Source organism: Amphiprion ocellaris, chromosome 17 (assembly GCF_022539595.1).
Source record: "Amphiprion ocellaris isolate individual 3 ecotype Okinawa chromosome 17, ASM2253959v1, whole genome shotgun sequence".
NCBI classification, from domain to species: domain Eukaryota; kingdom Metazoa; phylum Chordata; class Actinopteri; family Pomacentridae; genus Amphiprion; species Amphiprion ocellaris.
Window position 1 is genome coordinate 5,110,031 of NC_072782.1, and position 23,878 is coordinate 5,133,908.

Consider the following 23,878-nt stretch of genomic DNA (forward strand, 5'->3'; position numbering starts at 1 on the left):
TGTTTAGTTATAAGAGGCCATGTTGATTTTAGGCCTGAAAACAGCAAAAATGTCAGCTATGATACAAAAAGTCCCACAATTATATATTGATCCAGCTGAAGAACTGAAACCAAGAAAGTCAACCACGAGTCCAAGAAGAATGCATAAATGATTAAAACATATTAGATGAATAATAAATGGTTGAAATAGATGTTGACAAAGAGGTTCTTAAGTCTATCTGACAGGTCTGCTGGGATAATTCAGGAGAAAAAGTTGTGAACCGCTGTTTTAAATCCCATTCAGTGAGCTCCTTTTCAGATAAATACTCCATATTCTGGATGCTTCAGAGAGGAGTTCTCTATCTTTAAAAAAAATCCTGCGCAGCATTGTTGTATCCAGGACATTTGTTGAACCAAAATCAAGATAATGTGTAGAATTTTGCAGGAAACACTAATTAAATTAGACCCACATTTTCTTTGAAAGACTACAGTGTGAGTTTATGTGTCATGAAATGCTAAATATTATATGTGCCTACTGTATATTTATTCTAAGCTTCTCACTGCTGGCCTGTATTCAACATTTTCACAACTGACAATATCTATTTAAGTTATTAAGATAAATTATTATCATAGTTATCTAACAAGAAGTCTTACACTGCAACTGTGGAATGCTGTTTTATGTCTTTTCGTTTTTATTTTTAGGTCCACAGACTGAAATCTAGCAGTGAAGCTGATTGAAGCACGATGTCTGAAGAAAGAAATTGTTTTCGGTATGAGGAAATTGTTTTTATTTCTTAGGAAAGGATTTTATACTATATAAAATTATACAATCTGGATATTTATTGCACATTTTAGATATTTTTATCCATACACATTATATATTTTAACAGTTGCCTTTAGATACACGCATTTTGTTTCATATAAATTTAATTTTATTTCATTATTTTTATTATTGTTACTGTTTTTATTTTATTTTTAATTATAATATTTCCATTAATTTATATTTTTTTAGTATATTTTATTTATAATTTTTTAAAATAAGATTTTAATATTTTTTATTCATATACAGTATATTTTACTAATTGTTGCCTTTAGATATACCTATTTTGTTTCCTATAAATTGTATTTTACTACATTGTTTTTAACATTCTTTCTATTTTTCATATGATTTATTTTTTATTGTAATATTACGTAATATTTTCACTACTTACCATTTTCTGCCATTTTTCACCACATATATTATACAATGTGAATATTTATTGCACATTTTAGACATTTTTATTCATATACAGTACATATTTCTTTTATAGTTGCCTTTGGTTAGATGTACCTATTTTATTTCCGATAAATTATAAGCAGTTTAGCTTTCAGTATGAGGACATTATTGTTATTTCTTAAGAAAGGAGTTTTTAAACTGAAGAAAGTAAAACTGGGGCTTGAAAACTAGTTTTGTAATGAATCTGTGAAGCTTCTGTTTTACAGAAAGGTGTGAATACATGTTTTTACTTCTAGTGACAGGAGCAGTAAATATGACGAGGGGGTGTGCCAGTTTTTTTCTTTTCATACACAATTAACAACCCTAAGTTGGAGCCAGCTGTGAACTCAGTATTCTTCCACTATGTGTCCTGTTGTTGGTAGTAAAAAGTATCAGAAGTTTCTGATCCCTCATGACTCGTTCCTCCTGATGTATCTTTCCGTGGAACAAGGTCTTGTGAAATCCTCTCTGCTCGTGAGAAACGCTCATGAATCTCAGCTGATGCCAGAAAACCACAGGCTTGTTATACTCCTGCAGGAGTCTAAGTCTGGCTTGTTTTGGAGCCACACACCTTCAACACTTGGCTTCTGTTCCCTGATCCTTAGCGACGATTGGCTGACGGCCCGGTGGGCGGATCAGCAGAAAAAGCAAACACTGCCACAGGCTCTGCCAGTCTGTACCTGTCTGTCGACTGCTCACAGTTCACTTTAGGCTCGGGTCAGATACCCCCAAAGTCTCAGCCTTTCACCTCGCAGCTTTCCTCCTTCACACAGCCATGGGGACCACTGCCGTTGCCATGGTGATGCTGTGCGTGATGATGGCGCACGCAGATGTGAAGCCGCAGAAGGATTTCAACCTGCAGAAGGTAAGATGGTTTTAACAAGCAGTCTGTTTGGTTTGTTGTGTTGAAGTGAAGGAGGTTTTGGGTTTCTGCACCCACTGCCCTCATCAGCTGTTGTTTATTAGGTGACACCGTGTATGTGGAGCACTGAGTACTGAGTGTGTGTGCTCAGACCAAGTTAGCAAATAGTTGTTGGTGGCCTAAAATGAAAAAGCAATTCAAATGCTAGAATTAATACATTTGTGAGAGGTTGAGAGACTGTAAAGATGTGGCGTAAAATGCCTTGAAAAGGTAGACTATTTGTTGGCTGTGGCTAATTCAACATTCCAGTAAGACGGGATTGTCCCATTTTTACCAGAAGGTTCCTAACATGCCAATCTGACGTGATTTAAAAACAAAAAAAGCCATGTACAAGACCTAAAACGGCTAAAAAAAAAAAAAAAAAAGGCAAAAGGTGTTGATATGTTGCTGTATTTGCCCCAAAATTCCTCGCCCTTCATCCATCTGTGTGTGTTTTCACTAAACTATGTACAGATAAGAGAAAGTAATGTGGTCCACAGCAGTATATATGGCTGGAAAACAGATAGGAAAAGCCACACCCTTTCACTGATGTTCCTACCTGATAAACATGTAGTTTATTTTGAGCTAATTCCACACAAACACGCCGTCTTGCCTCCTAAAATACTTAACAGTGCACACATATATGACTAAAAATAGTCCCCAAACACAATTTACTGCTGCAAATACAGTGCCTGATTCTTTTTTGAACATGAAACTTTATGGATTGAGAGGGAGCACAGACACACAACCTGTGCACGATTGACGATCAAACAAATAAATGAGAAACTGAGGATTTTTTTTGTCTACTCTTGTGTTTAGTTTGCAGGGAGATGGTACCGTGTGGGCCTCGCCTATGACTCTCCAAGCTTCGTCCCCTACAGAGATAAAATAAAGGCCTCCATGGGGATGATCACACTGCTGGCGAACGGCAACGTCAACCTCACCATGTGGGACGCAACGTGAGTCAAAATACATGGAAACATGGAGCGCAGTGCATGTTTGAGTACAAAAGTATGTGTGCCAAGTCAAAGCAGAGAGGAAAACAGAAGACAGATGAATGATCAGGTTTGGAGAAGCTCATGTGGGTTTTCTCTGTGTGTGACTCAGGCCTCTAGGTTGCATCAGTAAAATGTACCAGTACGAGAGGACCAGCGTTCCCGGACAGTTCACCTACTTCAGCACACGTGAGTTTTACCCGGTTTGATCCTGGTGTTCAATAAGTTTACAGACTTTCTCCATGACAGTATAAATATTTGATTGGCACTCGCTGAGCGCCCACAGCAGAAACTACAAATTCAGGATCTGCAACGTTAGGAGCAAACAACCTCAAGGACAAAAGCCAAAATGCCCAGGCAGGAACATGTAAAGGCATGTAATGATTCAGAGTGAGAACAGGAAATGAAAGCAGCACAGACGCTTATTCTTTATGTCTTGTCACCCTTTAAGTAGGATAGTGATTTTTATTTTTTTGATGTGCTGATGTCATGCATATTAGTAACTGATTTTAGCATCATTTATTGTTATTTTTAAACATTTTTATCTGAATAACTGTCACACTTTGGGGATTTTCTTTTAACAAAACTGAATAAAATTGATTGTAATTGCTAATTTCCATTGTGTGTAACATTGACACAAATATATATATATATATATATATATATATATATGTATATATATATATATATATATACATATATATACATACACACACACACACACACATATATATATATATATATATATATATATATATATATATATATATATATATACATACACACACACACACACACATATATATATATATATATATATATCTTCACTACTTAATACTTTCTGGCATGTTGCACCACATATATTTTACAATGTGAGTGTTTATTGCACATTTTAGATATTTTTATCCATACACAGTATATATTTTAATAGTTGCCTTTAGATACACGCATTTTGTTTCATATAAATTTTACTTTATTTCATTATTTTTATTATTGTTACTGTTTTTTTATTTTATTTTTAATTATAATATTTCCATTAATTTATATTTTTATTTAGTATATTTTATTTATAATTTTTTAAAATAAGATTTTAATATTTTTTATTATTTAGATATTTTATTATAGGTATTGTAAATTATATACAATATTATTATTACTATAGATTTTTTAAAAATATATTCCTAATTTTATTACTTGTGCCTAAAACTTTAAATTGTCAAATCCTGTTGTCTCCCTGTGTTTTCTCTCAGGCCACAGCATGGTGAAGGACATCACTGTGGTCGACACAAACTACACTGATTATGCTGTGGTGCTCAAACACAAGGTTTTCCACAGAGAGTACACACAGGTGGCACTTTACGGTGAGAGACACACACAGTAACATGTTTGCATCATGTTTAGACACGTGAGCTCCATGTTTAGCTGCAGAGTCATTACTGTCCATCAGGGTTCTTTCTCGTTGTGTCTCTGTTCTCAGGTCGCTCTCAGAGAGTCAGGAATGACGTCATTCAGAAGTTTAAAGCCTTCGCTTTGTCCCGTGGCTTCCCCAGAGAGTCTATTCTGACTCCACCTCCAGCAGGTGAAGGAGAAACACACATAGTTTAGTAAAATTAGTATCGTAGAAGTATCAGTAGAATCAGTTATAAATGACTGTCTCCTTATTGTCTCCCCAACAGAAAACTGCCCAGCATCTACATCTGTGTAGCTCGGTGAGACAATTTATTTATATATGTGAATACCAGTGAATAGAACTGTATATATGTGTGTATGAATGACTTCTGCCCAACAAACCTTCAGTTCATATTAATTTCTCCTTCTAGGTTCCCTGATTTCCTGCTTCTGCGCCGTGAAGCGATGCAGAAAACTTCCTCTATGCAAACACAGTTCTGACTGCAGACGTCATTACTAGCAAATATTGCTGATGGAATTTATCCATCAACCTCTTTAACGTTGTGTGTTTCATTATTTTCACAGTTCTTCTATTCTGACAGTTAAATAAACAACAACCCTCTAAGCTTTATTTGTGTACTTGACTCTAAATTATTGGTCTTATTAAAATATATTAGAACTAATACAGCTTCTCTATTGTGAGATTTAACAGACACACATTAATCATATGTACCATTTAATGTACATTATGTATGTAAAGTAATTATACTCCAACTATACAACATGCTTTTTCTCAAGTAGGCCTTTCTACATAGAGAATATTTTTACTTTTGGTATTTTACATATGTTTTGGTGCTACTTCTCTAGTGCTTTTACTTAAAGTATTCTTACAATATGAATATTTTTTTCTTGAATATCTGAATTTTCCCCCGCTTCCATATCCACCTGAACGTGATCATCTGTGCTGATTCACAGTTTAGTTAAAAAAAACGGGTGGAATGTAACTACCTACATGACTCAAGTATGGTACAGTTCTCATGTGCTCAGTATTTCAATGTTAGGCCACTCTCCACTTCTACTTCACTAACTTTTGGAGGGAATTATTGGGCTTTTTTATTCCTTTATCGCAGTTTTCTGCATGCATTTTGAGTGTGTTAAGATAATAATAATCATAACAGGAAAAATTAAAAAGATTGTATTCAACATTAAAAAAGTAACTTTGTGCAAAAAAATTCAATGTGAATCTTAAATTAGCATTTCCTATTTCAGTGACAGAAGTATTGCACAAATATTGACCAAACTGTCAAAAATGAATACTGTTTAAAGAGGTTATGCCTCATATTTTTACTCTATTATACTTATTTTACAGCTTTATTTACGAGTGATATTGCAAATTTATATTATTTGTATTAAGATGCGTATATATTATAAAATACGTAGGATTTGTATGGATTAAACTATCCAGGCATACATAAAGAAATTAAAATGAGCATGTACACATTCACAACACAACAACTATAATCCAATAATATAACATGATTGAGAAATGGTCTATTCTGCATAATGAGTACTTCTACTTTATATACTTTTGCACTTTCACTAAGGATGGTTTTAAATGCAGGACTTACTTTTACTTCAGAAGAGGATGTAATTACTTCTTCCACCACTGAAGACTGGATGAAGTGTTTGAGTGTGCTTCTAACCTACAGTTTGGATCTGCAACTGTTGCAGATTACAAACGGTGTAAAGGTCGCTGAAAAGAAGTTCTGTGTGTTGAGTAAATCAAACACCAACTCTAACACCAGATGGCAGATGTTACTATACATGTAACCTCATGTAGAAACTACAATGCACATATCAGGATGCCTTGAGATGTTAGATTGAAGCAGCTATGTGCAGAATGATCATTGTGACTGTATTAAAATAGACTCCCTGGTGGAGCAGTGCAGTCTTTCCCCCGCTAATTATCAGCTGTTAAATGCTAACATGTATTGATTGGTTTCTTGTTTTAACTTCTGAAGTCCAGCAACACACAATAACATGCATGAACACAGGGACAAGATAAAGACACAATCGGAACTTTGCTCTTTTACTATTTCTTGGTGGGAGGGAATTCAGAAAAAGCCTACAGGGTGTCGTTTTGACCCAGAAAGGCTGGCAGAGAACAGTTGGACTGTTGACAGATAGTAAAGCCTCTCAGAAACAGGGTGGAAACATAGGTTTTTAGGATGCACACAGCGGTGAGTTTGGTGTTTCTGCTGATCCTGGGGTCAGTCTGGACCCTCCAGGTGGCCGCTGTGCTGCCAGAAAGTCAGGCTAACTTTGATTTGGACCAGGTGAGTGGCTGAAATACAGGTTTTATTACGCTGTATTGTCAAAGTACGGTCTCAGCAGCTCCCCTCTGACCTTTTCTGACTACCTGCTGTTGTGAAAATTGTCAATAATACTGATATTTTAAACAAAACAAGGTTTTACTACAGTTTCAGTGATTGCTACTTGTTACAACACCCCATCAACCCACTTGCAATGCTTCAGTCTACAGTAAATATGTCTGTGTTTCTTGCAGTTTATGGGAAGCTGGTATGAGCTGGCAGTGGTCTCTAACTGCCCACACTACATGCAGCACAAGAGAGAAAACCCCGTCGTTGTTGCGCTGGAGCTCAAACATGCTGCTTCTGAGCAAAACTTCACAATGACGGCGACTACTTTCAGGTCAGACTTGCATGCAACTGGACACTCAGTTTAACCCTCCTGTTGTCCTCATTTACGGGCATCAAAAAATATTGTTTCCTTGTCTGAAAAAAGTCCAGAAATTCAGCAAAAAAAAATCCTCCAATTTTCTGAAAATTTGTAAAACTTTCAGGAAGAAAATTAAAGTAATTCCTTAAAAGTTTTATTTTAAAAAATTCCCCAAATTTAGCAAGAAATTTCTTGTGAATATTTTCAAAAAATTACTAAAAATCTTCCAAAAAATCTTAAAAATATCTAAAGTAATTACATATATATCAGTTAAACTTCTAATATTTTCTTTAATAATAGTCACAAAAAAATCAACCAACATCCAGTGAAATTCATTGGATTTTGGTTGATTTTTTTGCGAATGTTCTTAAGAAACGTTTTTTACGTTTCTTTTTTTCCACCAAAAAATGCTAAAAATTTCCAAAAATGTTGAAAATGTGGACATCAGAAGTTTCACTGTGAAAAAAATATTTTTTTCCACATTTTCAAACTTTAAAACGGGTCAATTTTGACCCGCAGGACGACACGAGGGTTAAAGTGTGTTACTCTCTGTTTAACCTTTGTGTTTAGGAATGATTCCTGTAAGGAGACGTCCACCGTTTACAGTCTGACCGACACTCCAGGACGATTCTTCCACCATTTTGCAAGTATGTTTTTCTGCATCCCTTCCTTTTATTTGTCTTGTACACCACATTAAAACGTTCCACTGATGTTAACCTGGAGATTCCATCTTGGCAGGGTTTGCGGCTGACATTGATTCCTTCGTGGTTCATACTAACTACAATGAGTTTGCTGTGATGCTTCAGCTGAGCACAGAGAAACCTTCAGAAACTAAAACCACCAAAATCAAGCTTTACAGTAAGAGGCCACTATTTCACCGATCAGTGTCACCTTCAGTATGTGAACTGTGAATTGAAACAATGGGGTTGCAGTTCTTGAAAGCTAGAGTTTGTAACATTTCACATTTAAATGTCTAAAATAGGGCTGGGACTTTAACGCGTTAATTTCGATTAATTAATCACAGAAACAAATAATGCATTAAAAAAGTAATGCAATTAATTGCACTTTTCTCAGTTATCTAATTTCTGATACACACTGACAACACTGATGCACACTCCAGCCTGGTAAATGTGGAATCACAGGAGTGCCATAATAAAAGATAAATCTGTTAAAAATAAGAAAGCAAATAAAAGTGTAAATATAAAAAGGAATTAATAAAAATAAATCAATGAATCTGTTAAAAAAAATGAAATAAATGTGAAAGTGTAAAGAGGATTACACTAGCATTAGCTACAATAGCTGTCGTCAACTCATTCATTTAATGCTAGGTTAGCAAATAAAATCATGGTAGCCAGCATTACTAGCGGCTGCCTAAATCATATCAGATGGATTTTTATCTGTAATGGTGGTGAAAACAACAACTCCCATGTTCAAGGTTACATCAAGCCACTTCTTTTGTTTTTATTTTCATTTAGACACACTGAGCAGAAGAAATTACGTGCTGTGCTTTTAAGTCTGTTTGTTAAATAACAGTCAGGAGTCCTTTTGTTGTAATTATTCTTCCTTTCCATGCTGAAAACTTCAATCAGAATGCATTATGATGAAAATACTGGGGATAAAATCTGCAGTCTTTGCTCTGAATGTTATCTGGAGCTAATATGAGGCTTGAGATGACACATCAAGGGGATATCTTGGATTTCTTTATTGAATTTTAGTGTCTTTCTATACCCAAAATCTGTGCTGGTGTTTGTCGGGCACCTGACTATTGTTTATGTGGATTTCACTGTGAGCCTATTCCATATTTGTATTTGTTGTATTACTTCATTTTTCTAACAAAAATACGTACTGAGACAAACATAGAAGACTCTACACCTGACTGAAATCTCATTTAAAATAATTACATCCTCATATAGAATTCAGCCCTCCATTTGTGATATAACAATGATTCTTTAATATCCTTGTTAAATAAAACCATCTAAAAAGAAAATGCTGTTCCTCCAACACAGACTTTGTGAAACTGCTTTTCACATTTGCTAAATTTATCTCTGACATTCCTGTATTCAACACAGGTAGAGCAGTCTGGGTTATAATTAAAAATAAAATAAATTCCCTCTTTTTCAGGTCGAACCACGGACACAAGTCCTGCCGCACTCGATCTCTTTCAAGCTCTGGTCAGACAACATGGGATGAGTAATGATGCTGTCATCAGGAATCAGTCCAAAGGTACAAACACTCACTGACTGAGGACTATGATACTACTAGTAATACGTTGGATAGAATTCAATTATTTTCTGCTCCAAGTTGTAGATTTTCAGGATTCTCATGATTTATGATTTACACAGCAGTGATATGTGTTTGTGTTGGCATGTTCTGTGTTTAATATTATTTATTTATATTCATTATACTTTCGCTTGGATGCTTCTAAAAAGGTTTTGTATTCTCAGTGAGCCAATATTCACAATAACTTCCGCAATTTTGAAGTCTGAATTCAATTTTTACTTGCCTTTTTGACACAAGGAGGCATACTGTCCGCATGAAAAACAGAAAACACACCATGTCTACGTCTGTCTGTCTTTTCAGGTGATTGTGTTCCAGGTGAACAGCTGACAGAGGCCACAAAAACAAATGTGGAGCCAAAGGAATCCGCTGGTATCTGACCTGGTGAGAAGACAAGAGACGCAGCGTTTGTCTTCGTTTGGTTTAAAACATTTTCTCCACTTGTTATACACAGACTCAGGCTCCCACAGGTCACATATGGCAGCCAGTAGGAACTGAAATGTAGAATTAAATGAAGGGTATCTTTGTGCCTTTAGGGTCCGTGTATATTTTGGCAATTGGATTGTCCGTTCTGAAACGGGTATTGAAATACAAAAAACGAGTGGCTATTTGATTTTCGTTTTAAAATACAAAAAATAAAATTGAAATAAAAGGCGTTTTTCCTTTTTATGATCAAAAAGGGATATACTAAATTTTAAAAATGCTTTGATTTTCATTTTATATTTAGAATAACAAAAAAGTAAAATCAGTAATAGACAGAAACGAAAAAAGGTCCGTTTTTTCATTTTCTGAGACCGGAAGTGGTCATCAGCAAGTGTGGAGCCAAACAGAGTACGGTGCATAGACTGGATTTTTTTTTTCGTAAGTTTTCATGGTCAAATGAGAGATCAGGTGGCTGATCTTAAAATAAATCAATATTGATTTTTTTATAGAGCGTTAAAGTTTTGCGAAGCCAGGGGGCGGGGCTACTTGATTGACAGTCTGGTCTGGAAAGATTGACAGGTCCTATGGAGGAGGCAGCAGAGACTCTGCTCTCCTCGTTTGGATTAATTCTAATATAATAACTGTTGGTTTATTTATCGGTGGAGCAGCAGAACATTTTCCACAGACAGTTTTCCTGCCCGTTGGCTTGTTTTAACCAGTTTTCTGCCTTCGGCTGATTCTACCAACAGACACTGAAAGGACTCTGATAGTTCGGTAAGTTAATGTTTATGTTTATTTTCGTATCGGTGCCGCTTTTAATGCACTTTATATGCAGCTTTAGTGTCAGATATAATGTGTGCCATGCACTCCAGATGTCGGTGGAGTTTATTTCAGTGTGTGTTGACCAGAGAAGAAAGTTAGCATCCAGTAAATATTAGTTTTAATGTTAGCGATGCTAACCGAGCTAGCTGCTACCCAGATAAAAGCTAACGTAGCATTAAGCTAACGATGTTTTTGTTGAGTTTCATGTAAACAGCTGAAATGAGTTGTGTTATTGTAATGTGGTACATTTAGTTAATAAAACTGTTCATGGAGACACTGGTTGAGATTAATGTAACGTTTAGAAAACCTAAATGTGATTAAAACGTTAAGGTTTAGGTTCTGTGTTGTCAGTAGTCCTGAATATCAGCTGAGCAATGAAATGTTCATCAGTGATTCATCTTTAGTGTGAAACTTTTACTTTGCACCTATATTTTTTAAAAATGTAGGTGATTTTAAGGTAAGACATTAAAGGATGGTTTTCTTAGGTAAATGAATTTAAGGTTTAATTGACTGAAATTTTTCAGTCAATGTTGTGTTTCTTTCAATTTGAAATATCTCGATTGAATTAATACAGCTCAGTCAGTTACATTTTATATTATCAAGAATTCTTATTCAGTTTAACACTAGATGACGTATCAGTTCATTGAGTATTTCAGAGCCATTTTTTTTCTTTTCAATTATCTGTATTTAAAGTGATATTATTAAAATATAATTGCAATGAAACAGCAGCAACATAAGAAACGACCAAATATACAAAGGAAGTGCAGCTATTTTAATATAAAAAAATTATCTATCAGTTAGAACATGATGAAAGTGCAGCTAAAGTTAAGTTAGCGAAACTATGGATAAGCAACGTTTCCTTTTACTTCCAGAAAACTAAAAGCCTCATATTTGCTATTTATTAAAAAATCACTAATAGCAACACTTCCACCAAGTTTGTTTTAGTTTGTTGGCATTTATCAGTGGAGCAGCAGCACATTTTTCACAGACAGTTTTACTGTCCGTTGTCTTGTTTTAATCAGTTTTCAGTTCAGTAATTCAGTCCTTTGGCTGATTGGACCAACAGACACTGAAGGACTCTGACAGCTGGTCGGTAATAAATGATAATTTACTGACCGGTGCCAGTTTTAATGAACTTTATGTTCAACTTCAGAGTCAGATATAATGTGAGCAGTGAACCCCAGGAGTTGGTGGAGTTTATTTGTGTGTGTTGACCAGAGAAGAGAGTTAGCATCCAGTGAATATTAGTTTTAATGTGAATTAGCGATGCTAACCAAGCTAGCTGACTAGTCCCGATTAGCAGCTAAATGTAGCATTAAGCTACCGATGTTTGTGTTGTTTCCTGTCAGCAGCTGAAGTGTGTTGTGTTCCTGTAATGTGGTTCATTAAGTTCATGAAACTGTGGCTGGTTGATATTAATGTAACGTTCAGGAAACTTAAATGTGATTAAAACAGTAACATTAATGCTCTCGTTGTCAGTAATCAGCTTTAATTTGACACTAAAACAGACTCTGATAGTTTTAAATGACATCAGTTTCATGAATTTGTTGGAAATTGTATCATTTGTTGTGATGTTGCTGCTGATTCATTAAAACCAGATGATCCGTGTTGAAGACACGTTTAGTTCTAGTATCAGAAGTACAAGAAGGAAAATGGAAGTTTAGTTCTGCTGTGTCAAAGATTTCAGGAATAAAATAACTAAATGAGTCTTTATGCCTCAAACTTTATTTTACAATAATGAAATAAAGAAATAATCACAGATAATAAAAATGTAAATAGCAGAGAAAACCTGAGAGAATAATTTCCTGAAAAGTCTGTGAAGGAAAAGCAGCTTTTTATCATGAAAGATCAGAATCAGCTCCAACATCTGCATCTGACAGCATCAAGTCAACTAGAAAGAAAAGAAAAAAGAAAATGACTTCTTTCTGATCACATCTGTTCCGCTGCTCACAGGCTGCTGCTGCTCACATTCGCCACATTTATTGTCTACTTTTAAAAGTTCAGCAGACAGGTGCTCTGCTTTGGAGTGTGACGATGTCATCCGTGATATGGAGAGTGAAGTTTCCGTTTCACCCACAGTGTGCTTTAGTGCAGCCGGGTCGGACTTGATGTTTGAAATACTGACCGACAGCTCAGATTTAACTGTCTGTAGTTCCATTTTGATGGAAATTAAATTTTCACTCAAAGCTGCCAGGAGCTGGGTCTTTAAAATAACCGCCGTCTCGTTACAGAGTGAAAGTAGCAGTTCCTCCTGAAGGTCAGAGATTGCAGCATCTGAGGGCCTCTTCAAAAGAAGACGTAGTTGATGAAGGCGTTCTGGAGCAGGACCAGAAAGACCACGACCAAGCAGCCTTGAGATCTTAGGCAGCGTCTCCCTCAGGTGGGTGTCAACGGTGTTCACGGTCAGGTCTGTGGTAATCCCGTCAAAAAACAAAACAGGAAAAAATCTAGATTATAAATCAACATGTAGCCAAAGCACTCTGTGTATAACGCCATAGTATAGGATGTAGTTCAGAAAATGTCAAAGTATGGTATGCTTTACTCAAGAATAACATAGTATGGCCTGTAGTTCATAGTATAGCATGTCGGCAAAAAAAACCCCATAGATTATTATGTGGTTCAAAAAGCGCAAAATGATAGGATGTTGCCTAAAATCGTCATGTACAATATGTGGTTCCAAAAATGTCATAGTGCAGTATATTGTCAAAATAGTATGTTATTCAAGAAAACATCAGAATATAATATGTCGTCTAAAAAATGCCATAGAAGAATAGTAATTTTTAGTAATTTTTAAAACTGTTTAAATTCTTATATGTTGCTAAAAAACATGTCCCGGCTGTCTGAAGTAAGTGAGGAGCAACACCAAAACAGTCCAAACGCTGGTTTCCAGAGGGTTAGACGAGTATTTATTTGAAAGAGTAAGTTTACAACAACACAACGTGAGTTTAAAAGCAAATGGGTGTTAGTAAAATAAAAATAAATAAACAGAACTAAAAGTGAACTTCATGTTGACATTGATGGACATTCCAACCAGGAACAAAGTAAAAGATAATCAATATGAAAAAAAAAAGTCTTCCTTTTCACCTCTTAAAACCCAAAAACACACCTCAGTAGCACCCTAAACTAAAACTACCAATGGGTTCCCTGTTTTCCTTTGTGAACAATTCAAAGATCCCTCTCTATCTCCCCACACATCCACCAACCACTGGAACACATCTCCAAAGTTCTGCTGGTCCAGCTCAGCTTCCCCTCAGAAGAAGTGCCACCACCTGCCAGATGAAGGAGCCTTTTGAGAGGCAGCTGGCATCGTGATTGGACTGTACTTTGGTCTGTTCCAATCCAGCTTCAGCTCCAGAGACGGCAGGCGGGACGAGTCAACGGAGGCCGGATGGACGAAGACATGCAGCTGAGTACAATCCAGAAAACAACAGAGGAGGAGTGCAGCAGCCCAGAGCCAGAACAACCAGAGTAGCATCGTATGTCTCTTAGAAAACATCATAGTATAGCCTTTGGGATGAAAAAATGCCATCATATACATCGTATATTGTACAAATAACAAGTCAAAGGAAAGAGACATACATTGTAGAATTGTAGTAATTGTGGGCTGCCTGATTTACTGATTATCAGTGTTTTATTTTTTACTGATTTATGGTAATAAATGAATTTAAAAATGGCGCTACTTTGGCTGTGAACCTTTATCTACCTGTGGTCGCTCTGTCTTCTGGAGTGATTTGATTGGTTATACGTCACGAATACAACTCCTTTAACTTAACATCTGTAAACAAAACAAAAAAATATCAACAAAGTTTTCTGTTAGAGTTTGTGTTCTTCTAAGTTTAACTCAAGATTTTAAATACTTTCATTTACTGCAAATGAATATCTACTCCAAATGTCTCACTAATAATCATTATCAGCCTTAAAAACCCACAAAACACCCCTCTATACTCGACCACACTTAGTACAGTCTGGTTCCCCCTTCTATAAATGTGCTTGGAATCTTCCACTTCCTGTTTGTCAAAGTGGCCTTCTACCTGGACAGGTTTTGTTGGAGCTCATGCAACAAACATTTTGGGTAACTGCACTTTAATATGGATGGATGACACTGAATTAGAGTCTGTTTTAATGAGACTGAGTTGAGATGTGTAGCTCTGTCATTAAATAGTAAATTATTTCTCAGAATTCACAGAGAAAAGTCTGAAATGTTTGCTAGGTTAGCGTCCCACATGTTCTTTGGCTCAGCTAAAGCTAACTCTCTCCAACTTCTGGATCTCTTGAGTTGCTTGTTGTTAAAATATCTTGCTAGAGGTGCTGAAGCTCAGAAAGTCTGAGATGTTTGTTCAAAATAAGCTCATTCTCAAGTCTGATCTGAACTGTCCTCTTTTGTTTGAACTTTCCCTAAACTTAGGAGTTAATGACAGAGCAGCACATCCAGACTCAGTCTCATTTATGTAGAGATTAAACTTCAGTGTCATTCATTGATGTTAAAGTGCAGTTTTTCAAATGTTTGTTGCACATGCTCCCGACCAAACCAGTCCAGGTGGAAGACGATGTGAAGAGAAAGCTCCAGAGGATGAATATCATACATTTACGTTGGAAATAAATGTCCTTTAATTAGATATTGTCATGCAAAAGTTGGATTTCCCTTTAATGATGTTCAAATCTTTGTTGAGTGTTTTGTTGATGTTGGTTTCTAAATGTTTTCTGACACTCGGCCCCAAAGATTAAAACCTTCTACAGCTCACAAGCTGCAACAATTCACACATTATCAACTATCTTTCTGACTAAACTAAGATAAAAAGTGAAAAACTGCCTGATTCCTGCATCATGAATGTAAATCTTTTTGGTTTTTATGACAGTAAACTGAATATATTTAGGTTTGACATTTTATAAACCAAAACAAGAAATGAATTACTGGAGAAAACGACAGATTAATTGACAAAGAAAATGTGTTTTCCAACATATATGGCTGAATTACTCCAACATTACAAGATACATACAATTTTAATTCAATTTTATTTATATAACGCCAATTACAGGTCAAATTGTCTCAAGACGCTTTATTTTTATATTGTTTTGTCATATTTAAAATATGACAAAGTAAGAAATTTAAACCTCTTGACTAATCCAATTATTTGGTTTTTAAGAGACTAACTGACAATTAAAATAACTTTCTCCACTAAAACTAATAAACATGAGGTCAAATAGAAGGAACAGTTTTAAATACTGCAGTCCCACGACAACAAGAATAAAGTTTCTCAACAAAAACTAAATCTGCTGGTGGATTCCATTAAAGTCCTAATAAATGATAATAAAGTGTGATACTAAAGGTTTGTGGTGCTAAAAATGTTAAAGATATCAAGTTGAACATCTGGATGGAGGTTGATAAAAGTTTCTCTCCCTTCATTTCTCTGGAGCGACTCCATGGATTTTATGGATGGTGGTTAAAGACCTGCTCTTCTAGTGGTCTTCCTTCTAGTCGCTGTAAAAGGTCAGTCCATCCTGGCCGACTTGAACATCTCTTCATGACAACTTGTTCTGCCTCCGACCTGGAAACTCCAGAAACTCGGGAAAACCTGTCGAGACTCGAAGAACTCGTGGCGACTCGAAGAACTCGTGGGGCGGGGGAAGGTGTGGTGGGTGGTCGGGGGAGTTGGGGGAGTAGAGGGGGGAGGCCGCCACCCACCTCCCCGCCTACTCTCCGCCCTGACTCCACCCAGACTCCGCCTTGGCTCCACCCATGTGGTGACATCAGCAACTACGATGCCAAAGGGACGACGAATTTATTTCTTTGTATCTGATCTGTAGCTCAGTGAGTTAAGGATTTGCCTATGGAGCTGCAGGTCGCTGGTTCAAGACCAGACACTTCTTAAATTTTCTCAACATTCTGACAAAGACGAACAAAGAAAAAGGCCGGTGGCGGGTCTTGAACCTGCGACCTTCCGCTCTGTAGTCTCTCTTCTTATCCCCCTGAGCTACTCGCTCAGATACTAATTCTTCTTTTTTTTGCGCATTTATCATCTATTTTTTGTCATTTTCGAGTTTTTTTTTTAACTCGAGTCTCGTCTCGACCGTTTTTCTCAGGAGGTTGGACTTCAGCCTTTGTGCTGGAGGGTGGAACCCTCAGTCCCAAGACTTTCCAAGCCTCCACACCTCCCGAGTCCTCAGGACCTGAGCTTTCACACAGTCTGAGGGCTGAAATTTTCTAAGTCCCACAGTAGATCTCTGTTAGTTTGAACCTTCAGACAGTCCAAGGACTGATATCTTCTAAGTTCCTGAGTAGTTCTCTGTTAGTTTGAGCTTTTCGACAGTCTGAGGACTGAAATCTTGAAAGTTCTTGAGTAGTTGTCTGTTAGTTTGAACCTTTCGACAGTCTGAGGACTGGAATCCTAAAAGTTCTTGAGCAGTTCTCTGTTAGTTTGAACCTTTAGACAGTCTGAGGACTGAAATTTTAAAAGTTTCTCAGTACTTCTCTGTTAGTTTGAAGTTTCTGGTTAACAGAACCCTAAAACTTGTGACCATGAGTCTTGATTTCACATTTAGACCATCCATCTGAGTTCTTCTCAGACCTTCACCTGTGGGTTTTTTAGAAATCTTCAACAAACTTTGATTCTCTTCACTGAACAGTAAAGTTTGTGGAGATCAGAAGGTAACATTAGTTTGATCGATGCCTTCAACTACTAGTAGACTTTATCTGGAAAGCAGTTTTCTGAAATGAGTTCTTAGTAAATGTGTCCACAATCAAACCAAGAACAGAGAAAGAGGAAATGTTTGAAGAAATAACTTGATGTTTTCATTTCAGACTAGAAAACACTTTAAGACCTTGATCTGTTTTTGCTCTTTTTGATTGTTTTATTGTCTCTTCTGTTTAATTTGATCTTCTAAAGTTTAACTGGTGTCTTTTCAAATGTTTTGTCTTTAGTTTGATTCTTCTAAAATGTTTAGTTTTACTCTTTTCTCACCTTTTATTCTTTTCTAATGTCTGATTTGATTTCAGAATGTTTTATCTTTTTAATGTTTAATTGTTTTTTTAAATGTTTTATCAGCTTGTTTGAAAAATGTCCTTTTCTTTCCCAATGTTAAATTTTTCGATTAAATCGTTGTTAAGGGTTGTCTTTTTAAATGTTTTACCACCTTTTAATGTTTAATTTTCTTTTTAAATGCTTCATTGTATTTTCTGTTTAATTCCTATTTAAAGTTTTGTTGTCTTTAAGATTAAATTTTCTAATTAAACATTTAATTTTTTTATTAAATGTTTTATCTTTTTAAAGGTTTAATAATCTAAATGTTTTGTTTTTTTTTAAAAGTTTAATTTTCTTCTTGTTTAATTGTATTTTTTAAATGTTTAATTATCTAAAATATTTCATCTTTAATGTTTAATATTTTTGTTTAAAAAAATTTGTTTAATTTCATAATTACATGTTTTTATCTTCTGTTTAATTATTTAATGAAATATTTTGTCTATTTAATATAATTTAATTATATTAATGTTTAATTTTCATTTTAAAAGTTTTATTGTATTAAATGTTTTTTTCCTTTGATTTAATTGCTTTTTTAATGTAGTTTATTTCTTTAATCTTTTTTTCTGTCAAGATTTTAACCCCAACCTTAAAAATGAAACAAACCCTTAAATCACAATGAAAATACTTCTACTGTCACAATCATGAGTTAGTCAATTATTCAGTTTATCAATTCAGCTTTATTTGTTTAGTACCTTTCACACAGATTACAAAACTAAACAAGCAAAGAGAAAAAAAAAACTATGCTAAAACTATGATTAAAACTCAAAAACAAACAAACAAAAAAGAATTAACATCATAATAAAATATGTTGTGTCCAGGGGATGGAGGGAGTTTATTGAAGTCTTCTTGGGCTCACATGGGAAATCATTTAAAATATAAACTTGATATTCAGTCTAAGGAAACTGCAGAGCGACAGAAGAACCAACAATATCTCCTGTTTTCTCCTTTAATGAGTCGACTCTTCTTGTGCTTTCAGACCAAAGAACTACAGACTCTTCACAACCTGCTCAAACTCTTGGTACAGGACCTCACCACACGGGTCAAGAAGGTTTCTGTCTCATTTCTACTCTGAAGCTCACCTTCTCCTGCTCAAACTACTGACAAATGTTTCTGCTGCTCTAAAGTCTGATCTCCAGAACTTCCTAAAAACTCTCAAAGTCTCTTCTGCTGCAGGTTGCTTTGTAGAACTGTTCCAGAAAACCTCACTAAACCACATGGAGGGGCCTCAAGATAGTCGTCCAAATGAAACCATACAAAAACCAAACTAGCACAACCCAAACACTAAAGTCTCCTGCAGCCTACCAGAGAACCTCTTTAAACAGAGAATCAGGACAGGAACTCTTACCTTCTGGACAACCAACGTTGGTTCTCAAACAAGAATACAGAATGTGTCTGACCAAAAACCTCTGAAGACTCACTACAGCCAAGATAAAGACACAACTCAGCTGTACCAAATCCACTAATCACTGCACACATGAGCACCATGTGCTAACTGTGGCTAAAGAACCACATTTACCAAGACAACTGTCCAGTACAAAGCCCTAAAACACACCAAGAAACACATTAAAGATGATTTTACTGCTGGAAGCTGCAAGCCAACGCCTAAAGAACAAACGAAAGCAACGGAGCCAAACCCAGTTCTGTGGTGAAGAGAAGCAGAGGAAATGTTTGTCTGCAGCTAAATAAAGCAGGAAGCCACTGAGCTGCTCAGGTGTTCCTGATAACACCAAGCAGCCACCTGGACAGCCAATAGGAACACAGCTTACTGGAAGTCCAGAGGGCTGGGTTAGTGAAGGAAATTTAGTTTAAAGTTGAAGCAGAAAGTTAACAAAGAAAGTTGAAAACCACCTTCTGATACCTGAAATCTCTGAGTTTTCACACAAAGAACGCCTGAACATGTCAAACTGGTTCCATAGTAGAACCATCATTGTAAAAACGTCATAGTATGGTGTGTTGCTCAAAAACATTAGGACCCAGCTGTCTAGGGTCGCCGAGGAGCAACACAAAAATAGGACAAACGCTGGTTTCCAGGGGGTTAGGCAGCTATTTATTTGGAAGAGTAAGTTTACAACAACACATGTGAGCAGAAAAATCACAAAGTCTGTCTTTAGTTCAGCTGAAAATATTATTTTTTGTCTTTTTTTATTGACCAAACTTTTCAGGAAGTAGATGAAGAATAATAAAGCTCTCATGTAGAAGTCCAACTTATTTTGGATCCTTGTGGAGAGTTTAATCCAAGTCCTGAAAGAAAATTACAGTTGTGGATTTCTGTCATTTAGTCTGGACTAAACAAATAACAGCAGCATAAATCTCAAATGTCATTATGAGGAGTCTGGATTGAGGTTTCTCACTTGATAATGGTCAAAACATGAAATTTAGGTTGGTTTAAAGGAATATTCCACCTTAAATCTTTGAATGTTGACCTAAAAGGTTGGTTTCAGGAAGTATTCCACCTACAAGGTCCTCACACATCCACCTTAAAGGAACATTCCACCAAAAATCCTTAGACATGCACCTAAAATGTTGGTTTAACCGAGTATTCCATCCAAAATCCTCAAAGAGACCTGAGGGGCTGGTTAAAAGGAATATTCCACCTAAATCCTCAAATATAGACCCAAAAGGGTGGTTTAGAAAAAATCCTTCAATGTAGACCAAAAAAGTTAGTATAGAGGAATATTCCACCTGAACTGTGGACCTGAGAAGTTGGTTTGGAAGAACATACCATCCTAAACATCCTTAAATGTAGACTAAAAGATGGTTTGGAAGAAAATTCCACCTAAAATCCTGTGCCGACCATAGATATATATAGCAGACTAGATATGTTAGCGCGCTGTCTCCTAATGTGACGTTTGTGGAGGGAGGGAGGTGAGGTACAACACATGATTGTCTAAATTGTGTGAAAACGTGTAGGGAGGCTATGAATCACACATCAGTCAAATCCAACAACAGACAGTTTGACCTATATTCCAAGGACATCATGTCCTGTCATACTTTGTGTACCAATGCAAACTTGAATTGCTAATCTGATGTACTTTTAACTGTGCTGCTTTGCCAAAAACTGAATAAATACAGGCTTTCAAACAAGGCTCAAGTTATAGCCCATGTCTACTCCAACAACATACTTCGCCTTTACGTCGCAAAGCATTATGGGAGATGTAGTTTAGTTCTAAAATGTAACGTGAGGATTTTCTTTATAAAAAATCTTTATAAATAACTTGCAATTCCAATTTTACTCAGTTGTATATCTAATATTTAGAAGAATCTTTCTCTAAAATGCCATGTGGTGTTTGGTTATAGGCGGCAATGTTGATTTTAGGCCTGAAAACAGCAAAAATGTCAACTATGATGTAAAAAGTCCCGCAATTATATATTGATCCAAGTTGTGTCATTTAACAGAATACAAACATTTAAAAAGTTCACAGTAGATTAGTCATGATTTAATTTTTCTTTATTCACAGAACTCCCAAAAACTTGTAGGTAGATCTGACACAGAACCAGGATAAAATAGTTTGTACTTGTTACTCATTAGTTTGTCAAATCATGACACGTATTGATTAGCTGCTGCAACTCTGAAGTCCAGTGTTTAATTGGTCAGCTGCCCAGACAAGTCAAAATAGAGAGAGAGATACAGAGAAGCAGAACTTTGCTCCTTTGCTTGTTTGTTTTTTCCTTGGCTGTGGTGTTGAGTCCATACAGAGGCCACACAACAGTTCAATGCCCCGGCCCATTTTCAATGAGCTGAGCGGAGGCGACTCAGTGTCTCAAACTTCAGGTACGCAGACGAGAAGACAGGCAGGATGCAGAAAGCAGCGGTTCTGGTTTCTCTGCTGCTCTTGGGATGGACCTGGACCCTGCAGGGGCTCCCGGTTCTCCCAGAACCTCTTTACCCAACGCAGGAGAACTTTGATATCAGCCGGGTGAGTGGCGGAGCTCTGCATGCTATTTTTCTCCTCTGTGATGTGAAATATTGTGTAACTTTGAATTTATACATTCAGTAAAAAATGATTAAAAGACAGAAATGCAGATATGCACTTCCCTACTTACTATTTGTTCTCTATTCTAACCTTTTCCCTCTGTTATTAAATACTCAGTATTCTGATGAAAAAAATCTTTCCTCCTATGTTCATCCTTCATGTAGAAAGTGGAAAAATACACCCTATGTACAGTTTTATAGTGAATATATTAGTTTCAGTTAGTTGGTGGAAAAGGCAAGTTTAAGTCTCTTAAGTACACATAAGTAAATATTATATTATGAACATTTTATGTCCTGTAGGATTTTTTAGATGTATTCTAATGCTTGTTCCTTTGATTTTCTCAACTGTTATGTGACTAAATTGGTGTAATAATGGTTCAAAATCTGAAATATATTGACAAATATGTTATTTGTTGCTCAAAATCTACACTGTAGTAAGGAGCTATATGTTGAACAATTTCATTTTGTGTTATCTTTATTTCTGGAGTACTTTGTAAATATGGAGTTTGATATCCTTTTTTATGCTTTTTTTGTCTGATGTACTAAACCAACATTATCTAAACCACTATAGGATTTGTGTGTGTGTACTATGTTTTCTCTTCATGACAGTTTTTGGGAACATGGCACGACGTTGCCGTGGCGAGTACGTGTGCTTACATGCAGCGCAACAGAGGAGATGCAGCCATCGGCAAGCTGGTTCTGCAGAGAGGCGCCACTGAAGGCAAACTCAAGACCACGAAAACTGGGCTCAGGTTTGTCTAAAAATGGATGCATTCACACACACACAACACACCAAAGTGTACAATTGCGAATTTTGCTGGATTCTGGTTGATTTTTTGTGAATGTTCTTAAGAAACATTTTTAACATTTCTTTTTTTCCCACCAAAAAATGTTCAAAGATTTCCCAAAAATGTTGAAAATGTGGATCAGATGTTTCACTGTGCAAATGTGTTTTTTTTCCCCACATTTTCAAACTTTAAAACGGGTCAGTTTTGACCCACAGGACAACACGAGTGTTCAGTCACTACACTGCACCACTACATTTTAGAGGGAAATACTGTATTTTTTCTGCCACTAAAGATGCACATTTTAGTTACTTCATATATAAATATTCAGATTATGACTTATTAGTAGTTTCATGTTATTGACAAAAAATACAAGCAAGTAATAAATTATGACAAAGTGCCAAATATGAAGCAAAGTAAGTCAAATTAGAGGCACCGTTAGCAGCCGCAGCATTAAAATGATGAGCGCAATATTGCATCAACAATTTTAAAAATGATTGTTTTGAAGTGACTCACGAACTTACTGTCAGCACTTGAAGTGTGTTCTGATGTCTACTATTCCTTACAGAAATCTGATATTCTGCACATACAACAACAGATGGGACGTAAACAGTAACTTATAATTAATTTTACTAATAATTTGTTTCTGTGTGTGTTGTGTGTGCGTTTTGTGCAGAGGTGGAACATGTAAGGAGATGACCGGGGACTATGAGCTGACAGGCACACCAGGACGATTCTTCTACCACATTGAAAGTATGTTGTTTTCTATTCTCATGTGTAATATTTTAGTGATGTGGTTCTCTTTTCAGTTGGTGTTGTATTTAGGTTTTAACAGATATCCTGACTCTCCCTGTGTTCTCCTTCCTGCAGAGTGGGGGGCAGATGTGGACGCCTACGTTGTTCACACCAACTACATTGAGTACGCCATCGTGATAATGAGCAAGGCGAAGTCAACAGGCGATAAGAGCACCGCAGTGAAGCTTTACAGTGAGATGAACGCAAACATTTCATCGCCTTTGAATTTACCTCTGCTGAATCTTACTGACTCTGTCCTCTTCAGGTCGAACCAAGACTGTAAGAGCCACTGTGCTGGAAGACTTCAAGACACTGGTCAGAGAACAGGGAATGAGTGACGACACTATTGTCATTAAAAAGGATAAAGGTACAGCAAACGCACACATTGTTTTTATAAATATGAAGCATTCAGACCATGTGAAGTGCATACAAATATATATTAATATCACTCTTCATGAGACAGATTATTATCGTATATAAATGTAAACCCAGCAACAACACAATAAGACAACTGAAAATGTTAAAAG

General features: G+C 36.1%; 3 protein-coding genes across 6 annotated transcripts; all 3 read left to right on the top strand.

Moving 5' to 3' along the window:
- Positions 1-1,898: 1,898 nt before the first annotated feature.
- Positions 1,899-5,149, top strand: ptgdsa (prostaglandin D2 synthase a). The gene is made up of 7 exons (XM_023295880.3): positions 1,899-2,098; positions 2,954-3,093; positions 3,242-3,318; positions 4,380-4,490; positions 4,607-4,708; positions 4,806-4,838; positions 4,950-5,149. The coding sequence occupies exons 1-6, from the start codon at positions 2,009-2,011 to the stop codon at positions 4,832-4,834; spliced, it is 549 nt and encodes a 182-aa protein (XP_023151648.2). The 5' UTR covers positions 1,899-2,008; the 3' UTR covers positions 4,835-4,838; positions 4,950-5,149.
- A 1,387-nt stretch (positions 5,150-6,536) lies between these two features.
- Positions 6,537-20,882, top strand: LOC111586189 (protein AMBP-like). Of its 4 annotated transcripts, none has more exons than XR_008599361.1 (8): positions 6,540-6,854; positions 7,085-7,230; positions 7,828-7,904; positions 7,996-8,115; positions 9,379-9,480; positions 9,838-9,918; positions 13,011-13,159; positions 13,951-15,537. XR_008599361.1 is itself a non-coding variant. In XM_035941834.2 (7 exons), exons 1-6 carry the CDS (start codon positions 6,747-6,749, stop codon positions 9,912-9,914), a joined length of 630 nt encoding a protein of 209 aa, XP_035797727.1. In that variant the 5' UTR covers positions 6,541-6,746; the 3' UTR covers positions 9,915-9,918; positions 18,775-20,882. The 4 variants fall into 4 exon arrangements, 1 of the variants encoding a protein (XP_035797727.1); XR_008599360.1 differs by having other exon boundaries at positions 6,547-6,854; positions 9,838-10,731; XR_008599362.1 differs by lacking the exon at positions 7,996-8,115 and having other exon boundaries at positions 6,537-6,854; positions 9,838-10,731.
- Positions 20,883-21,522: 640 nt separating this feature from the next.
- Positions 21,523-23,846, top strand: LOC111586187 (protein AMBP-like). The gene is made up of 5 exons (XM_055004091.1): positions 21,523-21,715; positions 22,381-22,523; positions 23,233-23,309; positions 23,427-23,543; positions 23,617-23,846. Exons 1-5 carry the CDS (start codon positions 21,596-21,598, stop codon positions 23,829-23,831), a joined length of 672 nt encoding a protein of 223 aa, XP_054860066.1. The 5' UTR covers positions 21,523-21,595; the 3' UTR covers positions 23,832-23,846.
- The last annotated feature ends 32 nt before the right edge of the window (positions 23,847-23,878 follow it).